This window comes from Phyllostomus hastatus, unplaced genomic scaffold (assembly GCF_019186645.2).
Source record: "Phyllostomus hastatus isolate PE091 unplaced genomic scaffold, TTU_PhHast_1.1 phas_scaffold_39, whole genome shotgun sequence".
Taxonomy (NCBI): domain Eukaryota; kingdom Metazoa; phylum Chordata; class Mammalia; order Chiroptera; family Phyllostomidae; genus Phyllostomus; species Phyllostomus hastatus.
The window spans coordinates 30,040,063-30,063,689 of record NW_025334028.1 but is presented as its reverse complement, the minus strand read 5'-3'; the positions used below and the strand labels follow the sequence as shown (position 1 = coordinate 30,063,689).

Sequence of the window (23,627 nt, the reverse complement as noted above, 5' to 3'; positions counted from 1 at the left end):
GACAGATTTTTCCATAACCAATGGACATTTCCTGTAATTCCATGACAGAGGCCCTCTGAAGGGATTCAAATCATGTGAATTAATTTTAACTTGCTTTTCCTTTTATGTTTATGTTTATTTAGAAACGTAACCTCTTCATTGGAACTAACTTTCAGATCTTTGTTCATCAAAATGACTTGTCTGTCTTGTCATTTTGTCTCTTTTCTTTGGCTCTTAACAGCTCCATCTCTTAAATTTCAGGCACAGATACTCAGTATTTGCAAGTCTTCTGAAGGTGAACACTGAGTTCAGATAGTAAAAGATCAGTTTAAGATGATGAGAATTCACCTACATTAGACTGAATATAAAACCCTGAATTATTCCAGATCACAAGGCTCTATCAGAATAAACAAGAACAGAAGAGAAATAAAGAACACTACAAAACTTGTTCTGAATAGTTTCATTTTCAAATTCTGTAATAAATTCTTTGCCAATCTAAGTACAGTCTTCCAGAACATGAGCAAATATATTGAAGTCCTTGCTACAGTTTTAAGAATCAAAGAGAGACTTCAGCTCTTCCATTCTAAAACCCTTCTTCAGGCTTTCAGCTTCAGGCAGTCATTGTTTTTCCTGGACCTCGGTGTTCCTGTGTTCGCTCAGATGTCCTCTCATCTGCCGCAGAAATCCTAATCCTAAACAGGAGGCCAGAAGGCAATTATGCTGTTAAAGCATCAGCTGCCTGGTTTATGCCTCGTAAGCCTGGTGACTTTGGCCACCACAAAAGAACCTGTGAGAATAATTCCTTCCCTCTAAGCCCCCCGCTGCTCCCAACAGAGCTGAAGAAAGTTTGGTTTGAACACTGTTCTCATTTGTTTAATTCTTTTCCACTTGTGTAACTGTTCAAGCCTCTTAAATGGCCAAATACAAGGCTTCAGAGCATCGGTGGCCAAAGAAGTGGGGGTGACGTTGGGGTGGAGAATGAATGAGAAACTAGAGGTGATAGGAAGGAAAAACTATTTTTTTTAAGATTATGGGGGCAAAGCGAAGAGGTTCCATTAGTCAGGGAGGAAATATATAATGAAGTATGATATACAGCTTTTTGTGTGTGCCCTTCATTGACATCTACAGTTATATAATTCATCCCTTTTTGCATGAGTTTCCTGAAAACTACTGGCTGAAAGAATCGAGTACAAAGCTCTTGGCAAGATGAGTTGTCTTTCTGACATTCTCAGGCGCCATTCACTCAGGAAAGGTCCAGGATAAATGACAGCTGCCTTTCTGATAGCCCTTGGGATATGTCTCATATTATCTTATTTTTATCTTTCTTTTAGGGTACAGATGGCCCTATGGGACCCCATGGCCCTGCAGGTCCCAAAGGAGAGAGAGTAAGTTGCTCCTGAAGTTTCTAAGCTGTGACCTATGTGTCGCCTTTTCATTTTACTTGAACTGAACTGTTCATTTCCCAGGAGAAACAAAGAGCCATCTAATATTCAGTGAAAATAGATATCATCTTAAGTTCTATTCAGAGCCATCACACTGAGAGAACAGCAGAGTATCAATGTGGAATATGGCGGCCTTATAGAAAACAATGCATACATTTACATAGCTAAATAAATAGCTCAGACCATTCCTTCTAAACCCATAAGGAAGATATTTTTATTTGGCCTTAATCCAGTAAATAGAAGTCAATGGGGCTAAAATGTCCAGGACTACATATTCTGGTTGATAATCTTTTATATAAAACTACTGTATTCATTGAGAGTAAGGCATAACATTTTTTAAAGAAAAATTTTTAAAGAAATTTTTTAAAGAAAATGACAAAACCTAAGTATTCTCCTCCACACAGTTACACATGCTCCTGTTTGCAGAAAAAAAAAGGGGGGGGAGAAGAAGAAAGAAAGAAAGAATAGCCTGTCTTTCTTTAGCCATACGGAAATAATTTCAGTGCATTATAAAACAAAAACCTTTCACTAACCTCTCTATTGCTAGGCCATGTTTCCATATCCTTGGGAAAAAAAAAAAGACAGAGCAGAAGATAAATATCCAATACAAAAAAATGTGCTGCCGCCTCAGCAGCTGGTTGTCTGTCTGGAACTTCTCTCCCTCTTTCTTTGTCTTCTCCCACTTTTTCTTTTCCTCACATTGCAAGACTTAGAAGTATTTGTGTGTCTGAGTAGAACTGTGTTACCAGTTTCCTCACCATCCCATGATGGGATGTAAAGAAAGTATCCTAATAGTGAGGGCTTCAAAATGTTGGAATAATTCATTGTTCAAGTTTCTGGTCTTTCAAAGCTAGATGGAGTTTCATCGATGTGTGATAATTTGCTTTAAAATAGAGGGCTTACCTAGTGATTTCTTTGGCATACACCCGAAGTCCATGTTCTATAAATTGAATTCACTCATTTGGTAAATATTTATCACATGTTACAATGTACAAAACTTCTAGTGGGAAAGAGAAACACTCTCCTCCCTTTTATGTAAAGTCTATTTTGCTCCAGTGAATTGAATAGCATTATAGTTAATTCTTCATCCTATAATCGTTTACTACTACACTATATATATTTATTCAATGCTATAAAGGAAACAGCTGTTTGCCCTGATCTAGAAGAGTTTACAACCTAACTGCACAGGAAAAAAATTATGCAAAAAAACAAAACAAAACAGATAATGAGGCCAAAGTGAACACAAATAGGTACAGGTAGACCACACAGCAATGAGGAAGGCTGGCTTCGTCTGAGAGTGCCTCTAGAAGGAGGTGAGTCTTAAAGGAATATATAATCTGATCCTTATTTGATCTTATTTCTAAGATCGAGCCAATGACTTATGAAGATCGTTGTAATTAAAAATATTTAAAAGCGAAGAGTCTCCAGTGCTGAACCATTCAAGCACTGTATCAAGAAATTCAGTACATGTACTAAAAATGGAGCAGCAAATCTCAAGTAATCTTTTGGCAGAATGCCCTGAGGCTCAGGAGAGTTTACCATTTGGTAAATCAGCTGCTACTTCCGATAGCTCTGCAGTGTCACAAGAGTATCAGGTCTCGGCCCTGGGGCAGAATTAACCAGGAGAGCAAATGAAATCTCTAAGAATTTTTGATGGCATAGTTTAAGTCAAATGGTGTGCAGTGTGAAGTGTTACACTTGTATTTACTCAGCACGTTAACTATCTCAGCTGGATCATGTATCAGTGCTCTCTAAGTGCCCCTCACCCCAAGTGCTGGACCCAGTGTGATTCTCAGTGGTAATTGATTGAGGCACCACCCGGACTTTCTTGAAAAGTTTCCCATTTTAAAGCGGGAGGAATCAGGAAAGGGGGCCATTCTAGAACAATCCCTTGGTGTAGACATGCAAATTAAAGAGCCTGAATATAATTAGACCAGCTAAAGGAAACCAGGCACTTGATAGGCCATTTTATCCAGAAATGGTCAAACACATGATGGACACCTTTAGTGTTCAGTCTTCAAGCACCTGGTGGTTCTTGCCTCCAGTTGGTTTCCTCATCTAGCCTTGTAACTAACTGCCTAGGAACTGTGTAGAGGATGTTAAATTTGAGGTTCAAAAAGCTTTGGAATTATTTAATCCAGGAAAAGAAGTTGCACATTCCAATCCCCGTGTCAATATTTCACCCCTGAAAGTTTTCAAGCTGGGGCCATTAGGATGCCTTTAGCTCTAAGTGACAGAACCGCAGCAAAAATGCCTTAAACGATAAAGACATTTATTGTTACGTGTAACAAAATGTTCAAAGGAGGGACTCTCAGCTTTGCTTCTGTGCTCTTTCCGCATGCTGCCTTTGTCTTCGGACCGCTGGTGGGTTGGTGGCGGTGGCTGTAAACCCCCGCTCCCACTCCCGGAGGGCAGTGCAGAGAGCACCCAGAGCCCTCCTCCTCCTGGCCTGGAGCGAGGAGCCCTCCCCATGGCTCCCCAGCCGACGCCTCCCACACCTTGTATCCGCTTCTGAAGTCCCCACTGGCGAAGGAAATGGGATGGTCATTGTTAGATGAAAGTCATTGTTTGGGGTGGGCGTTTCTATCAGAGAAGTTCCACAGACAAATATTTTAGTGACATTTGTCACTTAATTCAAATAAGCCATGGTATGTTCATTTTTAAAACAAAATAAAGCCAGTGTACTCAATCAAAGCAGGGAATAGGTATACAAATATAATATGTGGAGATTTTTTCAAATTAAATCTAGTCTAATCTGTCAAGTTTTTTAAATCAGATCTCCTCCAGGTTATCAGAACCCTCCTTCAAAACCCCCACCTCCCACCACTCCCACACACACATCCACGACCACCTTGTAAAGACCATAAAGAACACTGCCAGTTCAAGGCAAAATGAATTTATTTTGAATTAAGTGACCTTTGAGTTGCCAAGCCCATTTTAATCAAACATAAGACCTCTAAATTGTATAATAATGATGATGATAGCTACTATGTATGGGACATATTACTTGGCAACGATAAATTTCATATTTTATCATCACATTTGTCTTCCAAAAAATTCTTTTTACAGCCATTGAAATTCAGGCACAGAAAAGTTAAGAAAGTTACCTAAGGTCATGCAGCCAGTGAGTGGCAGAGCTGTAAATCAGATTTAAGCATTGTCCCCAAAGCCTGGACTTTCCTGAAGACAATTGCTGCTCCTTCAGTAATAAACATAAAGTTTAAAAGCATTTATCATGTTTATTTTCAGTAGGCTCCCTATTCCTTATATGCTTCTAGGTGGCAGTGCCAGCTAGATCCACCAATCCCTAAAGTTTGAGTAAAGAATGGTAGTGGAGACTTGAAATGAGGTCCGAAGGGAATCTGGAGCACAGGGAAACACAACAACGTACTTGGACCTTCACGCACAGTTATTAACTGAACTTGGCATTTTACCCATGAAAAAAAATTGCTAGCCTTTAAACTTCTTCAGGGGTGTGATAAAAGAAGGTAACATTTTCTGTCTGGCCACTCATGTAAACAGCACGTGGGTCCTGAGGTGTTCACGCTAAGTCCTGACAAACACATTAATGCTGGAGATGGTGGCAGAGGGGAACTCTGCTCGAAATGCAGAACACCTCTTTCTCTGTCATCACAGCTATATTTCATATTCATGGGACCACCTCCAGTTGCATTTATTCTTTAGAAGCATTCAAGATTGACATTTAAGCCAAGGCATGCTATCCTACTTAACTAGGCACATGGAGAGACAGCCATGAAGGTTACCAGGTACTTAGTAGAAGACATAAAAGTTTTTAAACCCTCTTTTTCAGAAAAGAAGCTGAATAGATACATGGTTATATTAATGTGATTTGATTTATTAATTAACAGATATTTACTGATATCTGTAGGCCATGGGGGCGCCTCAGGGAACAAGCCAGAGGCCCTGGCCCCCGAGTGTGAATATCCCAGTGATGAGCTCGGTGAAGAATACTCAGGTTATAACCTGCATATGTCTCCCTGCATGTGCCATGTGAGCTCAAGAAGGCCTGGGTGGTCAGGGGAGGCCTTGCTGAGGAAGAGACGTTTGACAGAAAGAAAAAAAAAGGACATTTTATTCTTATAGTTTTAAAAAAGTAGTAGCTAAAAGTAATTAATAACAAATAAATGTTTCACACTAGTGCCAAAATAACCCAAGTACAGCATGCTAGATATGCTGGTCCCTTTGCACAGCCAGCCCCTCTTGCCAAAGTGATTTAGTAAAGTAGTCTAATGTAGATGATTTTTACTGTTTCATTGGCAGTGACTCTGAAAGAGCCTGAATCTTTGGAATTTTGATAGACTGACTCTTCAGATAGAGGCTTTGTACACAGGCCTTTAGGGCGCATGTGTGAATATTGGTGTTTGGGTATGATGTGAACTTTCTGCCTTTCATTTTAGGGTGAAAAAGGAGCTGTAGGGGAGCCGGGACCCAGAGGACCCTATGGTCTGCCTGTGAGTTCTCCGTCTTTGTGCGCTTCCCCTTTACTGCACAGATGGCCTGTCACTGGCACGGTTAACCCTCCTCCCCTCACAGAGCCAACTAATCACCTTACAGGGGCAACGAGAAGTCCCCTAATTCTCTACAACCCCAATGTCACCCTGCCCCCAGAGATGGGTCATATTCATATCGCATTCTCCCACTCATGTGCAGACGCACACCCCTGCCCTTCACAAGACTGAGAAGATCGGAGCTTGTCCACGAGACCAACAGTTCTGACCCAAAGGCAGGAGGCCCACTGTCTGATGACACGTCCCTGGGCCATCTGAGTGCTCGCCCCTAACTGGCACTTCTTTGGGAGGTCACTCTACCAAAAGTGGCTTGTAGAAGCTTTAATTAAGAAATTTCCTGCAGACTTGGCCTGTTCTCATAGGATACTCACTAAGACTACTCTTATAAGAAAAGTTATTTCTCAAATTGATGCTTATGATGCCTTTGATATCTCTGGTCCCTTTAAGTCACTGTGATGACAATAGATCTTCGGAACATAAAATGTGGAGAATGTTCTGTCTTCTAAAAATTCTCAATTACACAGACTTCTAATTGAGGCCTCAGGTCTGCTTCAGAACATTATCTTTCTTATACTCATAAATGACTCCATAGGGTAGGGAAGGACTACAGTAGAACCATATGAAGAACTGTATTAAGGTTTATGCTGTGTACCTTCCACATACCTTGTATTTTCAGTTTTTGTGAAGTGATAGAATAAACCATAATTACTTCAGTGCTAAAAGAGAGGCTGATTTTAAAATAGATTTCAAGTGAAGGCTGATTTTGAAATAGAGTTCAGCTGACAAAATTAAAGCACCCTCTCGGTAACTTTGGGTGAACCCGGTGTTGACGTGACGGGGTCACCGCCCAGCGATCCATGCCCTGGGAACGCATGTGCCGCCCTGCAACAACAGTCTATGACTCCTTTCACATCTGGGGATCGTGTGTTCGCAAAGCTTGCTTAAAAACAGTGTCTGAGTTGTGATCCTTACACCCTCAATATTTGCAGACAAGGTACACATCTAGCCAAATTCAAACTTTAACAGTAAAGTTGCCACCTTTTTAACTCATTTACAAGCTAACTACTAAGTTATCAAATTAAAGCAGCAATGACTTGCATACTTTATAAGTGCTGGTGTGTTTTTAAATCAACTAAACTATTTTCATCTTTCTCCTGGATTGATGACTTAGATACCAAGCATTCAACTTCAGCAAAATAACAAATTATTTAACCCGATATATAAGAAAAACTTGTCATGACTCGTAACAGCAACATTAACGGTCACTTCACTTGATTTAGTGAAAGAAATGTATATTACTAATCAGTAGAGAATCTTTTTCACCTTTTTGAAGTAGCTCTAACACTAGTGTTGCATGTCCAGGCAGCCTTCAATAGAACAATAACCTGTTCATGAAACCTAGGAACACTAATGTAGCTACTGTGGTTCTTTGGCAGGGGAAAGATGGAGAGCCTGGTCTTGATGTAAGTAATACATGCAATGAACATCTTCCTATTATAGTAGATTCTGATGGTCTCCATCATCGATAACAACAAGAATACTTCTTATTATTTCTGTGCACATAGTTATGTATAAAATATCCATTGCTGTGCATATAAACAGCAACATAAAATACACTGGAAGTATTTGCATAAATTAAACATAAAAGAAAAATAACAATTGTCTAGTACAAAATTAATAACAGATAGTTGATACTGCCAGTTCAAAATACTTTCCCAAACTAGGGACACTCTCAACATTTGCAGTTGAACCACTTACTTTAAAATATGCATAAAATTGAAGTACCTTTCACACACCACCCTTAGGTAATGGTGTATTATATCTATTGTCAAAGCTCTAATGCAATATTTTTTCCTTTAGCATAAAGCCCCTCTATATCTTATAAATACAGAGAATCTCAAAAGTAAATGCCTCTTGAAATGAGCACTGCTTGTCCCGTATTGTGTGAATAATAGCAATAGCAAAAATAATAGTAGTTACTGTTTATTGAGCACCTGGTATGTGCAGACATAATTCTAGTACTTTATATCATTGCATTCAATACTCACACCAACAGTTGTGCAGTAAATATCATCAATCCCATTTTGCGGACATGGAACTAACATGCTGAGGTAAGTGATTTGCACAAGGCCACACAGAGCGGTGAACTTGCCAGGATCCAAACTAGGACCCTGATATTCTCTCCACTGGACATTTCCTGGAAAGAATCCTATAGTATGTAGATAATTGACATGTTAGTAAACTATTATTTCTAAGTTCTGCTTTACCTAAGTTTTGAGATTGTTGGGCTTGCCATTTTTCTTTATATCTACATTGAAAAACGTGAAATTTTACATTTATTTTTTTTGAATTCGGTGTTGCCACAGTTACATCAGCAGATTTCCTTGGTTTGCTTTTTACCCTACAGGGCTTCCCTGGTTCACGTGGCGAGAAGGGTGACCTAGGAGAAAAGGGAGAAAAGGTGACCCCTCCGTCCCAGCACGTGCCTGCTTGGTTTTTCTCATGCTGTCTGCTTTGCTGTTCAACCCGTGTGATCCTTTCCTACATTAAATCTCTCTCCATCCTGTGCTCCAAAAACACACCAATGCTTGATCTAAGACATCAGGTCTTCACAGCAGAATGAAGAAGGCTGTACCACTGAACATGAGAGCACTGATAAGAGCACTGAACATAAGAGTATAGAAGAAAAACATTATAATCCCCAGATAGCCAGGCTACAATTTTTCAACTACCTGACACCAATGTGTTGAAAGATGTAATGTTCAGGGACTCTTGAAAATGAAAAAAAAAAGCATTTATTACACATTAACAGGAACTGAAATAGCACAAATCTGTAGTGGTTTTCTGGCAGAGTTCACCTAACACGGTAAAGCCCACACCTCAATTACCCTCACAATGTTTCCAGTGAAGAAACAGAAGATAGGCTCTGTATCTGGATTTTTTTTATTGGAAAATAGAAGCAGTGTGACTGATAAACCCCAGCGAGCCCGCGAGGCAGGGTCCAGGGCTTGCCGCTGTCAGCTGCTGCAGATGTTTCTGATGAAGGTGCTGGTGTATTTTATGAGGTCATGTTTAGGTTCTGTCTCAGGACCGTCAGCTCCAGGGCACACAGGAGCCAAAATCAAGCAAAATGGTTTCATGTCTGAAAGCAAAAGTTAGATTATGGATTTTTTAAATCACTATTTTCTTTCCTCTCCCCTTTGCTTAGATCTTTGAAGAATCATTTTTTTTACACTGCAAAAGAAGCAAACAAAAACTGAGCACCTCAATGGAATAGCGAAAATCATAAAATGGCTGAAATGATACTTTCACAGTTCAAATTTACACCAATTATAGTTCTCAGATTCAGTCGCATCCTGATCTACTTGACAGCACATTGTTTTCTTCAACAGTGCAATTTTCAGAACTTCGTTGTAAATTTTCACTAACAGTGAAGTTCACAGCTGTTGAAAACCAAGGCTGAATGAGAGTTGTCAAAGAAAGGGCCGTGTGCTCCACGGCCTTCAACCTCACTTACCTTCCACTGGTAAGAGAGCTCCTGTCCACGCTTACGTAAGAGCACCACCACCACCACCGTCATCAATATCATTACATTTATTGAGTACTTAGTGTTTTCCCAAAAGCTTTACATAGGATGAATCTTTTAATCCTGATAACAACCCCCTAAGGTTGGTGCTATTTTGTGCCCATTTCACAGACAAGGAAACTGAGGCAAAAATCTTTTTTTATTCTGAATAATAAATTCTTACTATAAAATATAAATATTTAGAGGGAAATCATGTAGTTTAGCTCAAGGCAATTGTGCTGTAAAGATTATAGACTTTATATTTACCTAATGGGTTATGTGAGTCTAAAACCTTACTCAAAAATATGTCACTATTATGAGGATATTAATTTTTAATGCTCTTTTAAACACAGAAGAAATTACCAGGATTGTAACTTATAAAAACATTAAGCTGCAAATTTAACCCTCAGAGTAATGTTAGTCACCCATACAAAACATTTCCATGTTTCAGATTCCATATGTAGAAGTTTTGTGTTCAGGAAAATTACATTCTAGATGTGAACACTTTGAGTTTGTACATCACTCTGTCACGGGAGATAAATACAGAGGAGCCCTCATGCGCTCACTCCCACAAGGACAGATGGTTTTGTGTTATGTAGGGCATCCCTGTTACAAAACTATGCTGATTAGCAATAACACTGATATATTATTCCTTGTATATAATACTGTTTTCCGTAAAGTTTACCAAATTATATTACTGAAAAATTATTCCTATAGCCTGTTCGCTCAACATTCGTATGACAACACTCTTTTGCTGAATTATTAATGAGTTGATTTACCAATGAAGTGAATTCTAAATTAATAACATCTAACACACCTGGTGTCAGTCACGCCCACATGAAGAAGAGTCCACTTCGTCCTGAGAGAAAAGAGCTCAAACAAACAAGGTTAAATCAGTTTTATGTCATGGCCCTGAACTTATTTGCTGAAGAAGGATGTTTATTCATCTTGCATGAGTGAGCAATTTGCTTCTGAATGTGTCTCCCATCTCCCCTCCCACCGCACTTGCCGCCATTCCGCAAAGACCTGGCTTCTCAGGTCTTTGTCTTTAATCGTGATCAACAAAACACAGAATTTCTCTTTTCCCAGTATGAAAGAAGCCCAAGTGTTTCTGATTCTGAGCCTTCTGATGCAATCTTTTTGGCACACAGGAGATAAATGAGGAGTTTTTGCTCACACAGTCAGAATGAATACATTCATTTGAATGCACATCTCATATACTTCTGTTATGTGTATGTCTTTTCACTTTGACTATTCATGTTGTTTTGCTTCTGAAATTATTCAGTTTTATCGTAACTGCCATCCTGATTGCAAAATGACTATGCTGATTTAAATATGTATTGTATTTTGTATTCTGTACTCACCAACTTCTTGTCTATAAATATGCAGATATTTATGTTAATGTAAAACAGCTGAGGTGCATTCCTTCCTTCTCCTTTTGCCTCCTTTCCTAAATTCCTCCATCCCTCTGATCCATGCAGATTTCCACAACCTTTACCTTGATTCCTAATACTAATTTCCATGGCTACATTCCCACTATGTAATTATCCCGCCTACCTCATTTTTAGTGTTAGCTCAACTGAGTCCAAACTGCTTTTTCTCTCCTGACCACAATTTTTTTTTTTTAGTATTTGTAAGTAAGCTGGAAACCCATTTACCATTGTGAACACCTGGCATGAGATCGATAAGAGTGAATTAAAGAAGATCCCTGGGTTTACAAATAAGTCTGTTTCTCCAATTGGTATTACTGAGAAGTATTAGCACTTTTAAAATTTATTTACCTGACTTAATAAGGAAAATATTTGCTCTTCAGTTCCCTGAAAAAAATGTTAAAAGAAATAAAAGCGTATTTAAATACATTGAATAATTTTTAATGAGAGTTACAAAAAAAATAGTCACTATATTTCAAAAAGGTCGAAGCTGTTAATGTTCTTTTCCTCTGGCTCCATGAAGTTTTCATCCATTATAGGATTAGGAAAAGAAACAAGTTGACAGGTATTGAAAATTGGGCAAAGTATCCATTAGTCCTCTGAACTTCACCTGCCGCTGGCTGGCTTCAGCACAGCTGGCATCTGTCACACACCCCACACTCCCCAGATCCATGGCAGAAACACCTCTCGCAAAAGGACGGCTGCACTGGGTTCTGTGTTAGCACTGATGCTCCTTTCCTATGGGTTGGCCTCTTAGGTCTCCTGTCATCTCCCTGAGAATCGTAAATACAATGCCACGTGTTGCTGCCCAGAATCCGGTCACTCTGTCATTTTTATAATATCATGCCTTACCTAAACCGGTGGTAAATGCCCTTCCAGATTTTATTGGCTAAATCATGTTTTGAATCACCATTATCCGCTCCCCCAATAAAGCCTGTCTTTTATTTAAACCCTTGTATCCACAGGGGGAAAAGGGAAAGAAAGGCAAAAAGGGGCCTAAAGGGGAGAAAGGAGAACAGGGTGCTCCTGGATTAGATGCACCTTGCCCGTTGGTATGTCTGACTCATGGAACTCTGTCTCCAGATGTCTTGTGTGGAGGGATAAGCTGGGAGAGGAGCAAGCTGGAGGGACCTGTAACAGCAGGGGTTCTGGATGGGGTCATTTCACATACATTTCAAAGTACCAGGAGTGTCCATCTGGGTTATCCTGATAGGGTCCACACCTTGTCTCTGGCCACCAGCTCTGCCTGGTTTCTTAACACTCAAGTATTGATCCAGTGTGAATGTCTATGATCTGAAGAGGAACTGACCTGATTCCGTGCTTCTCAGAAACAGGGCGTGGCTCCCAGACAAGCCCTCCTCGTTGGTGAAGCTCTGGCCAACCTCACTGCATGTGACCTTTCTCTTCAGAGTTGCTCCTCTCCCAGCCTTTTCTTATTGTGTTTATTTCTTTAGCAGAATTTGTATGTAAATGATTTCTTGTTAGTAACATTATGAGTTAATCTTTACAAACAGGGATTCCGTGGCATTAAGGGGGAAAAAGGGGAGCCAGGCCAGCCTGGCCTGGATGGGCTGGATGCCCCTTGCCAATTGGTACAGTATTTCTCTTTCCTACCTCCCTGCATGCAGTTCCTTTGCTTATTACATATTCATCTCTATTGGTGTAAAGTGGTGCTTCTGGACCAAGCTTTACATGATAAACACACTACATGCATGTGCATGAACAGCTCCTTCAGCAACTCTGCCGAGTGAAGAGAGCAAGCATGCATTTCTATCAGTGGCTGCAAATTAATCTCCTAACCTTGTTCTCACAACTGGCGTGACTACCATGTCTGCCTTCTGGGGATATTAATTTACTCAATAAATATTTAAAGGTTACATTAAAGTATATGAAAAGCTTCTGTGTAAAGGCACAGCTAAACCATAACTATGGGTGTTACTCCTACATTGAACTTTTTTTTCTTTTCCTATAAAGGAAGTAAAGGCATTTTTGCCTCTTCCACTAAATTTCTGTCAGGTTGAAAATAAGGCCAAGCCTACAGAGTTAAGCTTCTGCGGTCGAGACTTAGCCATTTCTAGGGTGCCGTTAGGAGACCATGGGGAAGTAAGCCAAGCTTCTTTGAGCTTCTAAAGATGACAGTAGTCTACAGCCCAAACCCTCTTCTTTGTCACATAACCTCCTCGATTTAATGGTCTCTCCTTTTGAAACTCACTTTCCTAAAAATAGACAGAACTCCCTTATCTCCATCGGCATGAACTCAAAATCCTCCTTATACTAAAATCTAAAATTCTACTGGGTGATCCTTCTCCTTGTACCAATCTGGCATTACCGAATTTTTCCCAAGTGTCTTATAAAGCTATTTCAAAGTGAGCTTTTTTATATTTTTTAAAAAGTATGTTAATATATTCTGAGGTATAACAGAAAACATTTTATGGTTGTGTTGATGGTTATACTTGGTCTGCATGTTCTTATATTATTTTTTAGTGCTAAGCATGATTCTATAAAGATAACTTTATGTATCTCATGTCCTGTAAGAGATTATATTTATAGAAAAAAAATTTCAGCTCATAATTGCAATTAGAAAATATCAATATGAAGTGCACAGTCTTTTATTTTGTTTGCTTGGTAATAATATTTTACAATCACTTTGTGGGAAGAAACTATAAGCATGCCTCATCATATACCAACTCTTCCTCCTTTTTCGTATCATTTGTATCTGAAGAGTATTTATGCTTTAAATAAAAATAAATTTGCGACAAAATTTGCAACATTTAGGAATCCCTTGTTTATTCAGAATTTGTTAACTGGCTTCTGAGAATTTTTAATAGAAAAATTGAATGCCATGGATAACATTTTACTGTAAAGATATAGATAGGCTGCCTATGTTTTAATTCAATTGATTAAATATATTCTACTACATCTATTTTCAATATAGAAAAGTGAAAAATAATGTGTGAAAAGCTATAAACTTCAGATAGAAATGGTTCATCATTGATTATTCATCATTATCGTGCATTCAACCATAGACCATAGTGACCAGGAAGTGAAGTTATTTCTGTTTATTTAATAAAAAGAATTGTGAAATGTGTTTTAATAATTAAGAGAAATAATACAGAATGTTTATCTAAAGATAGAACTGAGTAGACCACCATGCTTTGTAAATTACTTTTTCCAAATTAGGCTTATTTTTTTCTATGCTTTATGGGTTTTCGAAATGTATACTCTCCAGAAAAACATGAATTTCTTCAGTTTTACTCATGTTGGGTATTCTATTGGAAGATGTTATAATTAGAAAAAGATTCCTATGACTAAAGCTACCTAATGAGTAGAAATCCATTTTTAAGCTTCTGAGCATGTGAATTATGAAGTATGATCACTTTTGTGGAGCCTGAGGAATTGTTATCCTTCTCTTTAAAACAGGGGCCAGATGGATTACCCATGCCTGGCTGTTGGCAGAAGGTAGGCTTTATGGAATTTTTCTAAAAGAAGCACGCTCTCTTTCTCTTCACCTGGCCTAGCCTTTTCCATTTAGAGCAGAGCTTTTGAATTTGACATTGCTAAAAGTTTGTTGGATATTAAAAAGCAAAAGATTCCATCTCCAGAATACTTTTGATTATTATGTTTACTACTGATTTCTTCCTAAACTGATCAGTGAAAACAGTTCTTAGTAAGCATTGTGATTTGGAACCTTCCCTGTCTAATCTTTTCTTTGGATGGAAAGGGGCAGGCAGTGCATGTTCATAATGGTTTACTTGTCTCTCAATGAGCTCCTTATCCTCCTACTAGTGAAAACTATTCTTAATTATGATTTTTTCTGTTTATACTCAATTACTTAGGCAAACATGCAAATACATGGTAGAACCCTGTCATATTAGTCACAAAGCTGAGAAAGCAGAAAATGTAAGCATGATATTTTTCTTCAACAATATCCTGATATTCTAGCCTCTTTATATGGCTACCCATGGCCACTGTGTAGGAAGGGAACTTTTCCTTAACAGAGAAACTTCTATGTGATCACATAGCCCTTTCATATATGGGGTGTCATTTTAGTTAATCCTCACAATAACTCCATGGAGTGTCATCCTCCATGATTCTGATGAAGAAGCTGAAATTCAGAGCAGTTAAAAAATGCCCAAGGCCCAGAGCTAATAAGCAACAGAGCTAGCACTGGACGGGGGAAAGCAACGACAGAATTTGCAGCAGGGAAGAGCTGGGTCTGTGCTGTGCTGAGGGGGTTCCGAACCCCTACACAACCACGCTGTGGACCTGTGCAGGGCTGTGCGGGCATGCTACTAAAGAGCAAAGGAACTCCACTGGTGTAAAACTGAGCTAGGGGAAGTGTGCATGCTCCTTTGATCATTTTGAAATTTATTCTCTAAAACCTTGTGGCTTATTCAGTAACTCTTTACAGACATGTTTCATCAGCAAAATTATTCAAAACTATGTAGGACTGCAGAAAGATGAAGGGAAACTTGACTCTCCTGGTTTCATCTTAGCTCATCAACTACATTGGTGAGATCCTATGTGACTCACTCTCTTGCTTAAACCACGCTTACCCTGCTTGACCAGGGAAAGAAACACCTTCCTTCTTTCTCAGCAGCGTCATTTATTTAGTAGCTTCCCAAACTCCACTTTCAGCCTGTCAGATAATTATCTCAATCACATCTGAAGTCAAGTGGTTCTCAGGAAGATGGCCCTATCATCGGATTCTTCTTCACCTGAGAAATGCCTGTTCTCAGAATTTTTAATACCATTCTGAACTGGAATTACCACTTACTCCTTAACCCTTGACCTGTAATCTAACACTATAATGATTTTTAATACAACCACTAGCACACCTTACACAGAGGGAGATGTACAAAAGGCTGCCTTTAGTGGCCTTCTAACACCACTCAGAACTTGGGTTCACCTCATTTTCATTGACTTCTAAATCACTTCCCTTTTGTGAGGGCATAAAAATGACAATAAGCAAAGCCCTCGTCATCCTTTGGGTTCATGAATAGGCCAAACCTAGTAGTAATATAAGTAGCATCAGAAAATCAGAAATGTCCCTGGTAAGTACTCATTTTTCAAAGAATAGATACCAAAGTCTACATAAGATCAAGGATTTCTTAAATCTAGCATCTTCTTACATAAGGAATAATAACTCAGTGATAAAACCTCAGTATTGTGTACCACACTCCCAATATACACATATGCAGATTATTGTGATCAGCCTCTCCCAAAACCGCCTTCCCCCAGAAGAAAGAAACAACTAGAAAAATGGCATGTTCTAAAATCTCTTATATGCTCAATATAGCTACCTCATATACACTGTTAGTTAAATCAAATTATTTTTTTAATTCATACCACTTATTTATTTTTCTTTTTTTTTAAATATTTTATTTACTTATTTTTAGAGAGGGAAAGGAGGGAGATAGAGAGAGAGAGAGAGAGAAATATCAATGTGCGGTTGCTGGGGGTTATGGCCTGCAACCCAGGCATGTACCCTGGCTGGGAATCTAACCTGGGACACTTTGGTTCCCAGCCCGCGCTCAATCCACTGAGCTACGCCAGCCAGGGCTAAATCAAATTATTTTTAAAAATATTTTTAAAAGAATACCAGTAGATTCCTTGTAGTTTATCCTGTGTTATGTGGATCCCCTTTTGAACATTATTATTTATTAACCTCTGGAACATGGTGGTAAATATATGATGGAAAATTCAGATTGCAGTGGCTGTGTCAATCGTGATTGGCAAGCAAGTCCCCTTGGTCAGGCTACTTTCAATAATAACTTTTTCATGGAAAATGATTTGGTCTTTGTTTAAATTTCTTTTCTTTTTAGATACAGTTCAGTTGTCTACATTTTGAATAATAATGATGTATCAGTTCCCAGTGTAATTCACATGGCGAGTAAATGGTGGAAGTTATGGTTAAGAAAATGCTTACAGGCTACTAAAGTTGTCATCCATCCTCATCTAGAGCTTAAAACTACTTAATAGGAAAAATACCTTGAGCCTTTGTATTTTTTAATGTTTCACTAAACCTTATTTTTCCAGGAAAAGCTGACAGGTTTTTAGCAGAACCTACCTAAAACAAGGTGACATATTTTTTAACTAAGATTTAAAATCTAGAGGGTAGGAGGAAATTTTTTAAATTCTATAGATTATTTACAAAGCACTGGTACTCAAAAACATGCATCTGTTTGAAATTTGAGATAAGTGAGAGTTTGGAGAAATACTTCCTGTAGACACATTCTCTGGCATGGACACAACACACATAAACAAGGAGTGAACCACATCTCTAAAAGATTACACAGTTCCCAGCCTCCTAAACACATCGAATGTAGTGTTTACATATCTTGGAGAGAGATAACAAATGTTTCTAATTAATGAATTGGACAGTTCACTTTTCTCATTGCTTTTTATTCTTTTTTTTTAAGATTTTATTTATTTATTTTTAGAGAGGGAAGGGAGGGAGAAAGAGAGAGAGAGAGAAACATCAATGTGCGGTTGCTGGGGGCCGTGGCCTGCAACCCAGGCATGTGCCCTGACTGGGAATTGAACCTGCGATGCTTTGGTTCACAGCCCACACTCAGTCCACTGAGCTATGCCAGCCAGGGCTCACTGCTTTTTATTTTTGAGTGAAAGTCAACATCTGCAAGGTCTGCTCTGTAAGTTTTTACTTCAGAGACAAGTGTCTCTCAGTTCCCTCAGACTTAACGTTAGTTCTAGGAAAACCTTAATAAGTATGGCTGTTCAAAATGAGGAGCCAGAGATTGATGGGATCTTAGATCACAGTGGAGCCGGTGATACAGCTTAAAGGCCTCACAGCGGGCAGGTTTACCTAGCACATCTGCCCCAGCAGGGCAGGGCTAGCGAAAGGAAAGAGGATACAAGAAGTAGAGTATTGTAGTCAGGTGTCTCTGAGGTATGTAGTGCCATTGAGTTCAGAATCCTCAGCCTTTTACACAGAGTGTTTTAATGTTTGGGGAAGGTTTGTAAGTTATAAATAGGATATATATATATTTTAATTATGGCATGTATATGCTAAAAATTCTAATTTTCTGCTTTCTCAGAATAGTTACTGAAAAAAACAATTACTAGAAGCTCCTTCACAGTAAAAGGAAAATGTGTGTGGAACCAAGGGTGGAAATTTTGATGACAGTGGAGTTTCAGAAAAGTAATGTGTACGACATATATTGATTGGGTCATTGATTTTTTTAAAAAAATACAACTCTATTCAGGGTTCTACCACTGTTCTTAAAATAAATGTTAATTTGGAATTTTTATCCTAGACCACTAATTCTGTATATTTGCCTTTTTTTGTTATTTGTTTTTCTGCAGTGATGAATCTAACCTCCCAAGCATGAAGTTGTGTACATAATGGTCCACTTTTTATATTTATAGTTGAAAATCGAATTGCAGATTTCACAAGTCTGAGATATGTTTACGTGTAGCTGCTTCCTCCTGTTTGCAGTAGTGCACATGTCCATCTTTTCTTCACTTACATCTAAAACGGGGCAACCTGTGAAACTAGTGAGAAGCATGCAAAAAAATATAGATCAGTATCTCTATCTTATGTAAAGATATGTATTTATATGGACATAGCAGTGATAGAGAATGATTGTTCTTGCTATTTTCTTACTTTGGGTTTGTTCATTGCATGGACAAAAGGTGCCATGAAATAGTTTACATAAAATTGTGACCAAATATGGACTCAAGCCCATGAAAGTGTACTATACTGACTGATACTAGAGTTTATCGTCACGTCCCTACTCACCTTCACTCTCAGCATTGAGTTCACCCCACCCACGGAAACCGACTAAAAAAGCATGACTGTGCCAAACCCGCTCGTTGCCGTGCGACTCCAGATACTAGCATGCCTCTCCATGAGTCCTCTGATCACATCTGAGCTTTTATTTCTTTTGTCATCTCAAGGGGGTTACACCGTGGCTTATTGCCAAAAAGAGATAAGGTGGTGGAGAGCACACACACAAATGGTCTTGTATTTTGAGGGAGCTGCGGTCCCAGCTGCGGATCTACAGCTTCCAGTATTGCAGGCTCAAGTGAACACCTTGGTTGAAATATCGAGGGGTTGAGCTGCTTGTGCCGCCGGTTTTCCTTGGGCTGCCCTCGGCAGTGAAGACCAGGAAAGAGGACCGGTTCAGCCTCCTGCGCTGTCTCTCCGTGTGACCAAGTAGGAGAGAGGTTTACGAGTGCAGGCACCCAGAACAGCAGACCTTCTTTTTAATAAACTGAATTTCAGCAGATGTTAGGATGGGTGCTTTGGGAAAATGACAGCGACATAACAGGACTTCTTTCGGGTAGAAGATTCTTGGAATGGCAGCCTCTGTTTCTGAGGAGGAAGGGTGTGTACATCCCACCAAAGCTCAGGTTGCTGACAAATTCACACGTCCTAAAGGGGGCTTACTCCACAGTCTCTACCGAAGCTGATGTGCGAGCTTTTCTTCTCTCCAAGATGGAACCCACTGCAAACATTTTCAACAAGGTTCTAGAAACAGAGGACTTCCAATTCTTTTAAAGTCTTTTTTTTTCTTTTTTTTTAGTGCACGGAACACTAAGCTGAAATACTTTTGTCATATTCGTTTGAACATTTTTTTAACAAAAAGTCTTTAAATCCTAATAACTTGGAACCAACAGTCAAAATGGCCTTTTACTAATTTCTTTCTCTCTGGTTCTAAATAATGGAAGAGGATGTGAAAGAAGCTCCACTTCCACTTCAGTCATAGCAAAGTATCAAAGTTAAGCAATTTTTTCAGTACTTTTTTACTTCTTTCATATGATTAATATAACATACATAGTGATTATCAGTAAAGATAAAGTCAAGATTTGGTCACATTTGATAGTATTAACTCGTTTCTATTTTTTGTAGCTCTATTTAGATTTAAGATTTGTTTCTATTTAGATTTCTTTATCTTTTTTTTTTACATTTCTAAATGTTTGTCATATGCATAGACCAAATCTGAGATCTCAGAAAGCTGTGAAATATAGTTGCCATAGAGAGAGTATTTTTTCACCTTTTTGCTCAGAAGTTACCTGACTGGATTAGACTGAGCATTTCTTTGCACAGTGAAGTGTTGGTCCAGTGTTCCGAAATGGCTTGTTCTACACGGGAGAGTTCCATTAGGGAAAACTTCATCAATGAGGAGTTGTCGCATTTAGCTCATGGGACAATATAATTTTTCTCCCAACTTGATGCCATTTGGTGGGGAAATTTCGAGTTTCACGCATAGATTTTCACCACCAAAGGGAAAATTAGCTCATCATTGACTTATGCTGACAATAGTCAAGGTATGGTCATAAGATGAGGATCCTACACGGTCCTTAAGAGCTCTTTCATATTTTATAACCAAATGCTCAATTACACAAAATGCCTTCTTTTTATTCCCATTAAGTTTTCAATATTGGAAAGATGTTCAAACAATTGGATCAATCTGATTGGTCGCAATTCTAGTAACATTCCACACTCTGAAGCCAATGTGACATCTTTAAAACAACAGAGGGCATTTTCCTAACCATCTCTTGTACAACATGGTTAGGATAAAGTATTGTTGTTCAATGTCTGAAAAAATGTGTCTTAAATGGATTGGAAAAATAAACTGAAGCAGGTCAAACTATAGTCTCCTCAGGAAAACAAAGAGCAGTATCTTGAGAAAAATCTGGTGGTTATAGTTCATCCTATCTATCTTTCTTTCTACTCCTCTAGTAGAAACAGGTACTAAGATGGGTCACTATTTAAAACTTGCACAGCTTCTAAAGAGAATAATACCTCAAAAGATAATCATTTTATGTACAAAATTTTTAAAAAGGCAGCCCTTTAAGATTATTGTTCTGTCCTATGTGTATATTGGGTTTTTGCTTTCACTTGGTAACATTGGCCTTTATTCCATGATTAAAGGAATAAAATTATTAACTCGTATTACATGTACTTCCTTGGGAAAAACAAAGGGATCACAGTACTCCTCTTTGTTCAGTGGAATTACTGGGTCTTAACCACTATGGATAATCATAAACTTTTGGTTACTAAAATATTTTCAACCATCCATTTTGTCATCAATATAGAGAATCCTTAAGTAACTGCCAAGTGAACTAATAAATTATGTCTGCTGACATATGTGTTGGCAGATACATATATTTTAAAGATTTCTTTCTTTTAATTTATATAATCGGATAGAGGATTGAGGAAAACTACGTGAAAGACACATTGGAAGTAAATCAAGATCATGTTCTATTGCTGATAAGCATCTTTTAAGGATACCAAATTGGTTGGTGTTTTAGCTTTAAAATTGTCTTTCATTCGTGTTGGTGCTGATGTTATTTCTTTTATTTTTCTTTATGGACAGTGCAACTCTACTATGGATAATTTCTTTCTCTGTTTAATAGCATTCCTAAACTGTTAGTGTGTGATTTTATTTTTAAAGTTCATGAATTTGCTGTAATCACAGTTCAATCAATGACCAGTCTTTGTTAACATAAAACAAACGGAACAATGAACCCATAGATGATGTGTCCTTACCTGGATCATGATCCTCATATCACATGTTCTTCTCACGTTCTATGTATGCCTTTATCAACTTTCATTCTCATCTTTTAGCTTACAGAATGGATTGTGTGACAAAACCAGAATTAGACAAACCTGCCTACATTCATAGCATGCCTGATACACAAGTAGGCCTAAATTTTTCCTGTAGTTTTTATTTCCATTATGAAAAGCAGTCTTCAAGAATTTTTCCGTTTTATTTGATTTTATAGAAAACATGAGACTGTCTTGAATTTCTATCTCCAAAAAAGTCTTCTTGAATTTATTTCCCCTGTGTGGTGTTCTAAAGGCACAGGAAGAACTTACACCACTAGCAGTTCATTCCACATGTCCTTTGCTAGTTTGGGAAACAGTCAGGTCAGCATGTCAGTATCAGTGGAAAAATTGTTGGTATCTTATATTTTCATTACTTAAGAAATGTGCTTAATTTTCCAAGATCTTTATTTGTTTTGTTTTTTTTTTTTGGCTGTTACTATCATAGCATAAAATGTTAACACCACTTTTCATCCCTTTTTTTTTTTTGCCTCTATCTATTATCTTGCTCAGGAGTCAGTTATGCTTTGCTTGGTGAGTGGTGTTTTCATACCTTCTAATAAGTAATTATAAGAATATGCCAATATTGGTATTTCCTCTGTTTCCTGATAATCAAGTTATATTAATGGTTAACATTACCAAAAACATGAACTGTTTCAGCTCATACCAAAACAAAAAAACAAAATCCCTGCTATCTCTAGAAAGTCAAGACCATAGCAACATATTCTTATATTCTCATAAATAACAATTCAGAACAATATCATACATTTGATTCTGGCTCTTAAAATTATTCTCTCCTAGTGGAATTAACATGATTGACCAATTACGATTTGCTGACCTTCAGTCCCTACCTTTTCCACTTACATTGAAATATCTTCATATTGGCTAGATTTACTATATGCCATAGCAAAGATACCCTTCCAATTTAAATTTTTTATGGATTTAGTATTTGTTAATCCAATGCTGAAACATTTTAATGGCATGTCTGATTTTTTTAATGTGCTTAGATGCATAAGATTCCCTGTGCTGTTTATTGACAGAACGGTCCTTTTGGGAATAGGGAGACTTTTTAAACCTGACCTGTTATGATTTATTGAAAACTTAATAAAGTATTATCATCTCTTACAATGCAGTTGATATTTTCACATATCCCAGAAATATTAATTGGATTCACAAAAAGTGTCTTACATATTATTGACATTTATGTGAACATTCTTTATACTGTTGTAAATGTTTCATGCAACTGAATTACATTTTTAAAAGATGTATGTATCTGATTTTTCTTTAGAAAATATTATATTTTTATTTGTATTTTTTACATTTTAAAGTTCATCTCTACATGCAGCTATTTTTATATTGCCAAAAAATCACATAAATGCAAAATAAGAGGAAAATGCAAACAAAATATTTTGGCACACAATACACTGCATATTTTTCTTAATATTTTGTGGGCCAGTCTCATACAATTGATTATTCTAAGATGTGTTGTGTCTTATCAGTGTAAATATGGCACAAACCTGTTTTTCTCTGTAGTGTAAATAATTGAGAGATGAATTCTCCCTGTTTGATTTCTTGTTTCAATTTTATTTTAATTTCTCCAGCTGACATTGCTGAATCAACCAATGCATGTGATTTTCAATTTGCAGTTTGAAGATAATTGCATTGTGTTCAGTTTCTAATTTGTCTTTATTTGCTTTTATAACTTGTTTACAGGGTTCTTAGTTTGTGAGAAGTTGATCTTCAGAATTATTTTTACACTATTTATGACTTATTTTCATAATGTAAAAAGTGTGTAATTATTACAACATTAATCCAAACAATGGTTATGAATTGTATTGTTATAAAGCTTTATTGATATTCATGAATACCTTGGCCTGTTTTCTCTGATTTAAACACAGCCCATAAATAATTTTATTTTACACTTCTACAATACTGCAATACCCCCATTCAACTTAATGCACATACCTAGCCATGATGATTTTGTTTTAAAAAATTTGTACTTGCACTCTCTGTTTATCAAACAGTAATGCCTCCAGACTGAACTTCCCCTCCAAACTCACCTTTCTGCCAGAATTCTCCATCTGGACAAATTAAACCTCCTTACAC

At 37.8% G+C, this 23,627-nt stretch overlaps 1 protein-coding gene across 1 annotated transcript in view; it reads left to right on the top strand.

Annotated features, from left to right (window-relative positions):
- Positions 1-23,333, top strand: part of COL25A1 (collagen type XXV alpha 1 chain) — a 486,724-nt gene extending 463,391 nt beyond the window's left edge. The window contains exons 32-38 of the mRNA XM_045820431.1: positions 1,311-1,364; positions 5,840-5,893; positions 7,387-7,413; positions 8,358-8,411; positions 12,460-12,537; positions 14,366-14,404; positions 18,272-23,333. Of these exons, the coding sequence (XP_045676387.1) occupies positions 1,311-1,364; positions 5,840-5,893; positions 7,387-7,413; positions 8,358-8,411; positions 12,460-12,537; positions 14,366-14,404; positions 18,272-18,274 (309 nt within the window). The 3' untranslated portion in view covers positions 18,275-23,333. The remainder of the gene's footprint in view (positions 1-1,310; positions 1,365-5,839; positions 5,894-7,386; positions 7,414-8,357; positions 8,412-12,459; positions 12,538-14,365; positions 14,405-18,271) is intronic.
- The last annotated feature ends 294 nt before the right edge of the window (positions 23,334-23,627 follow it).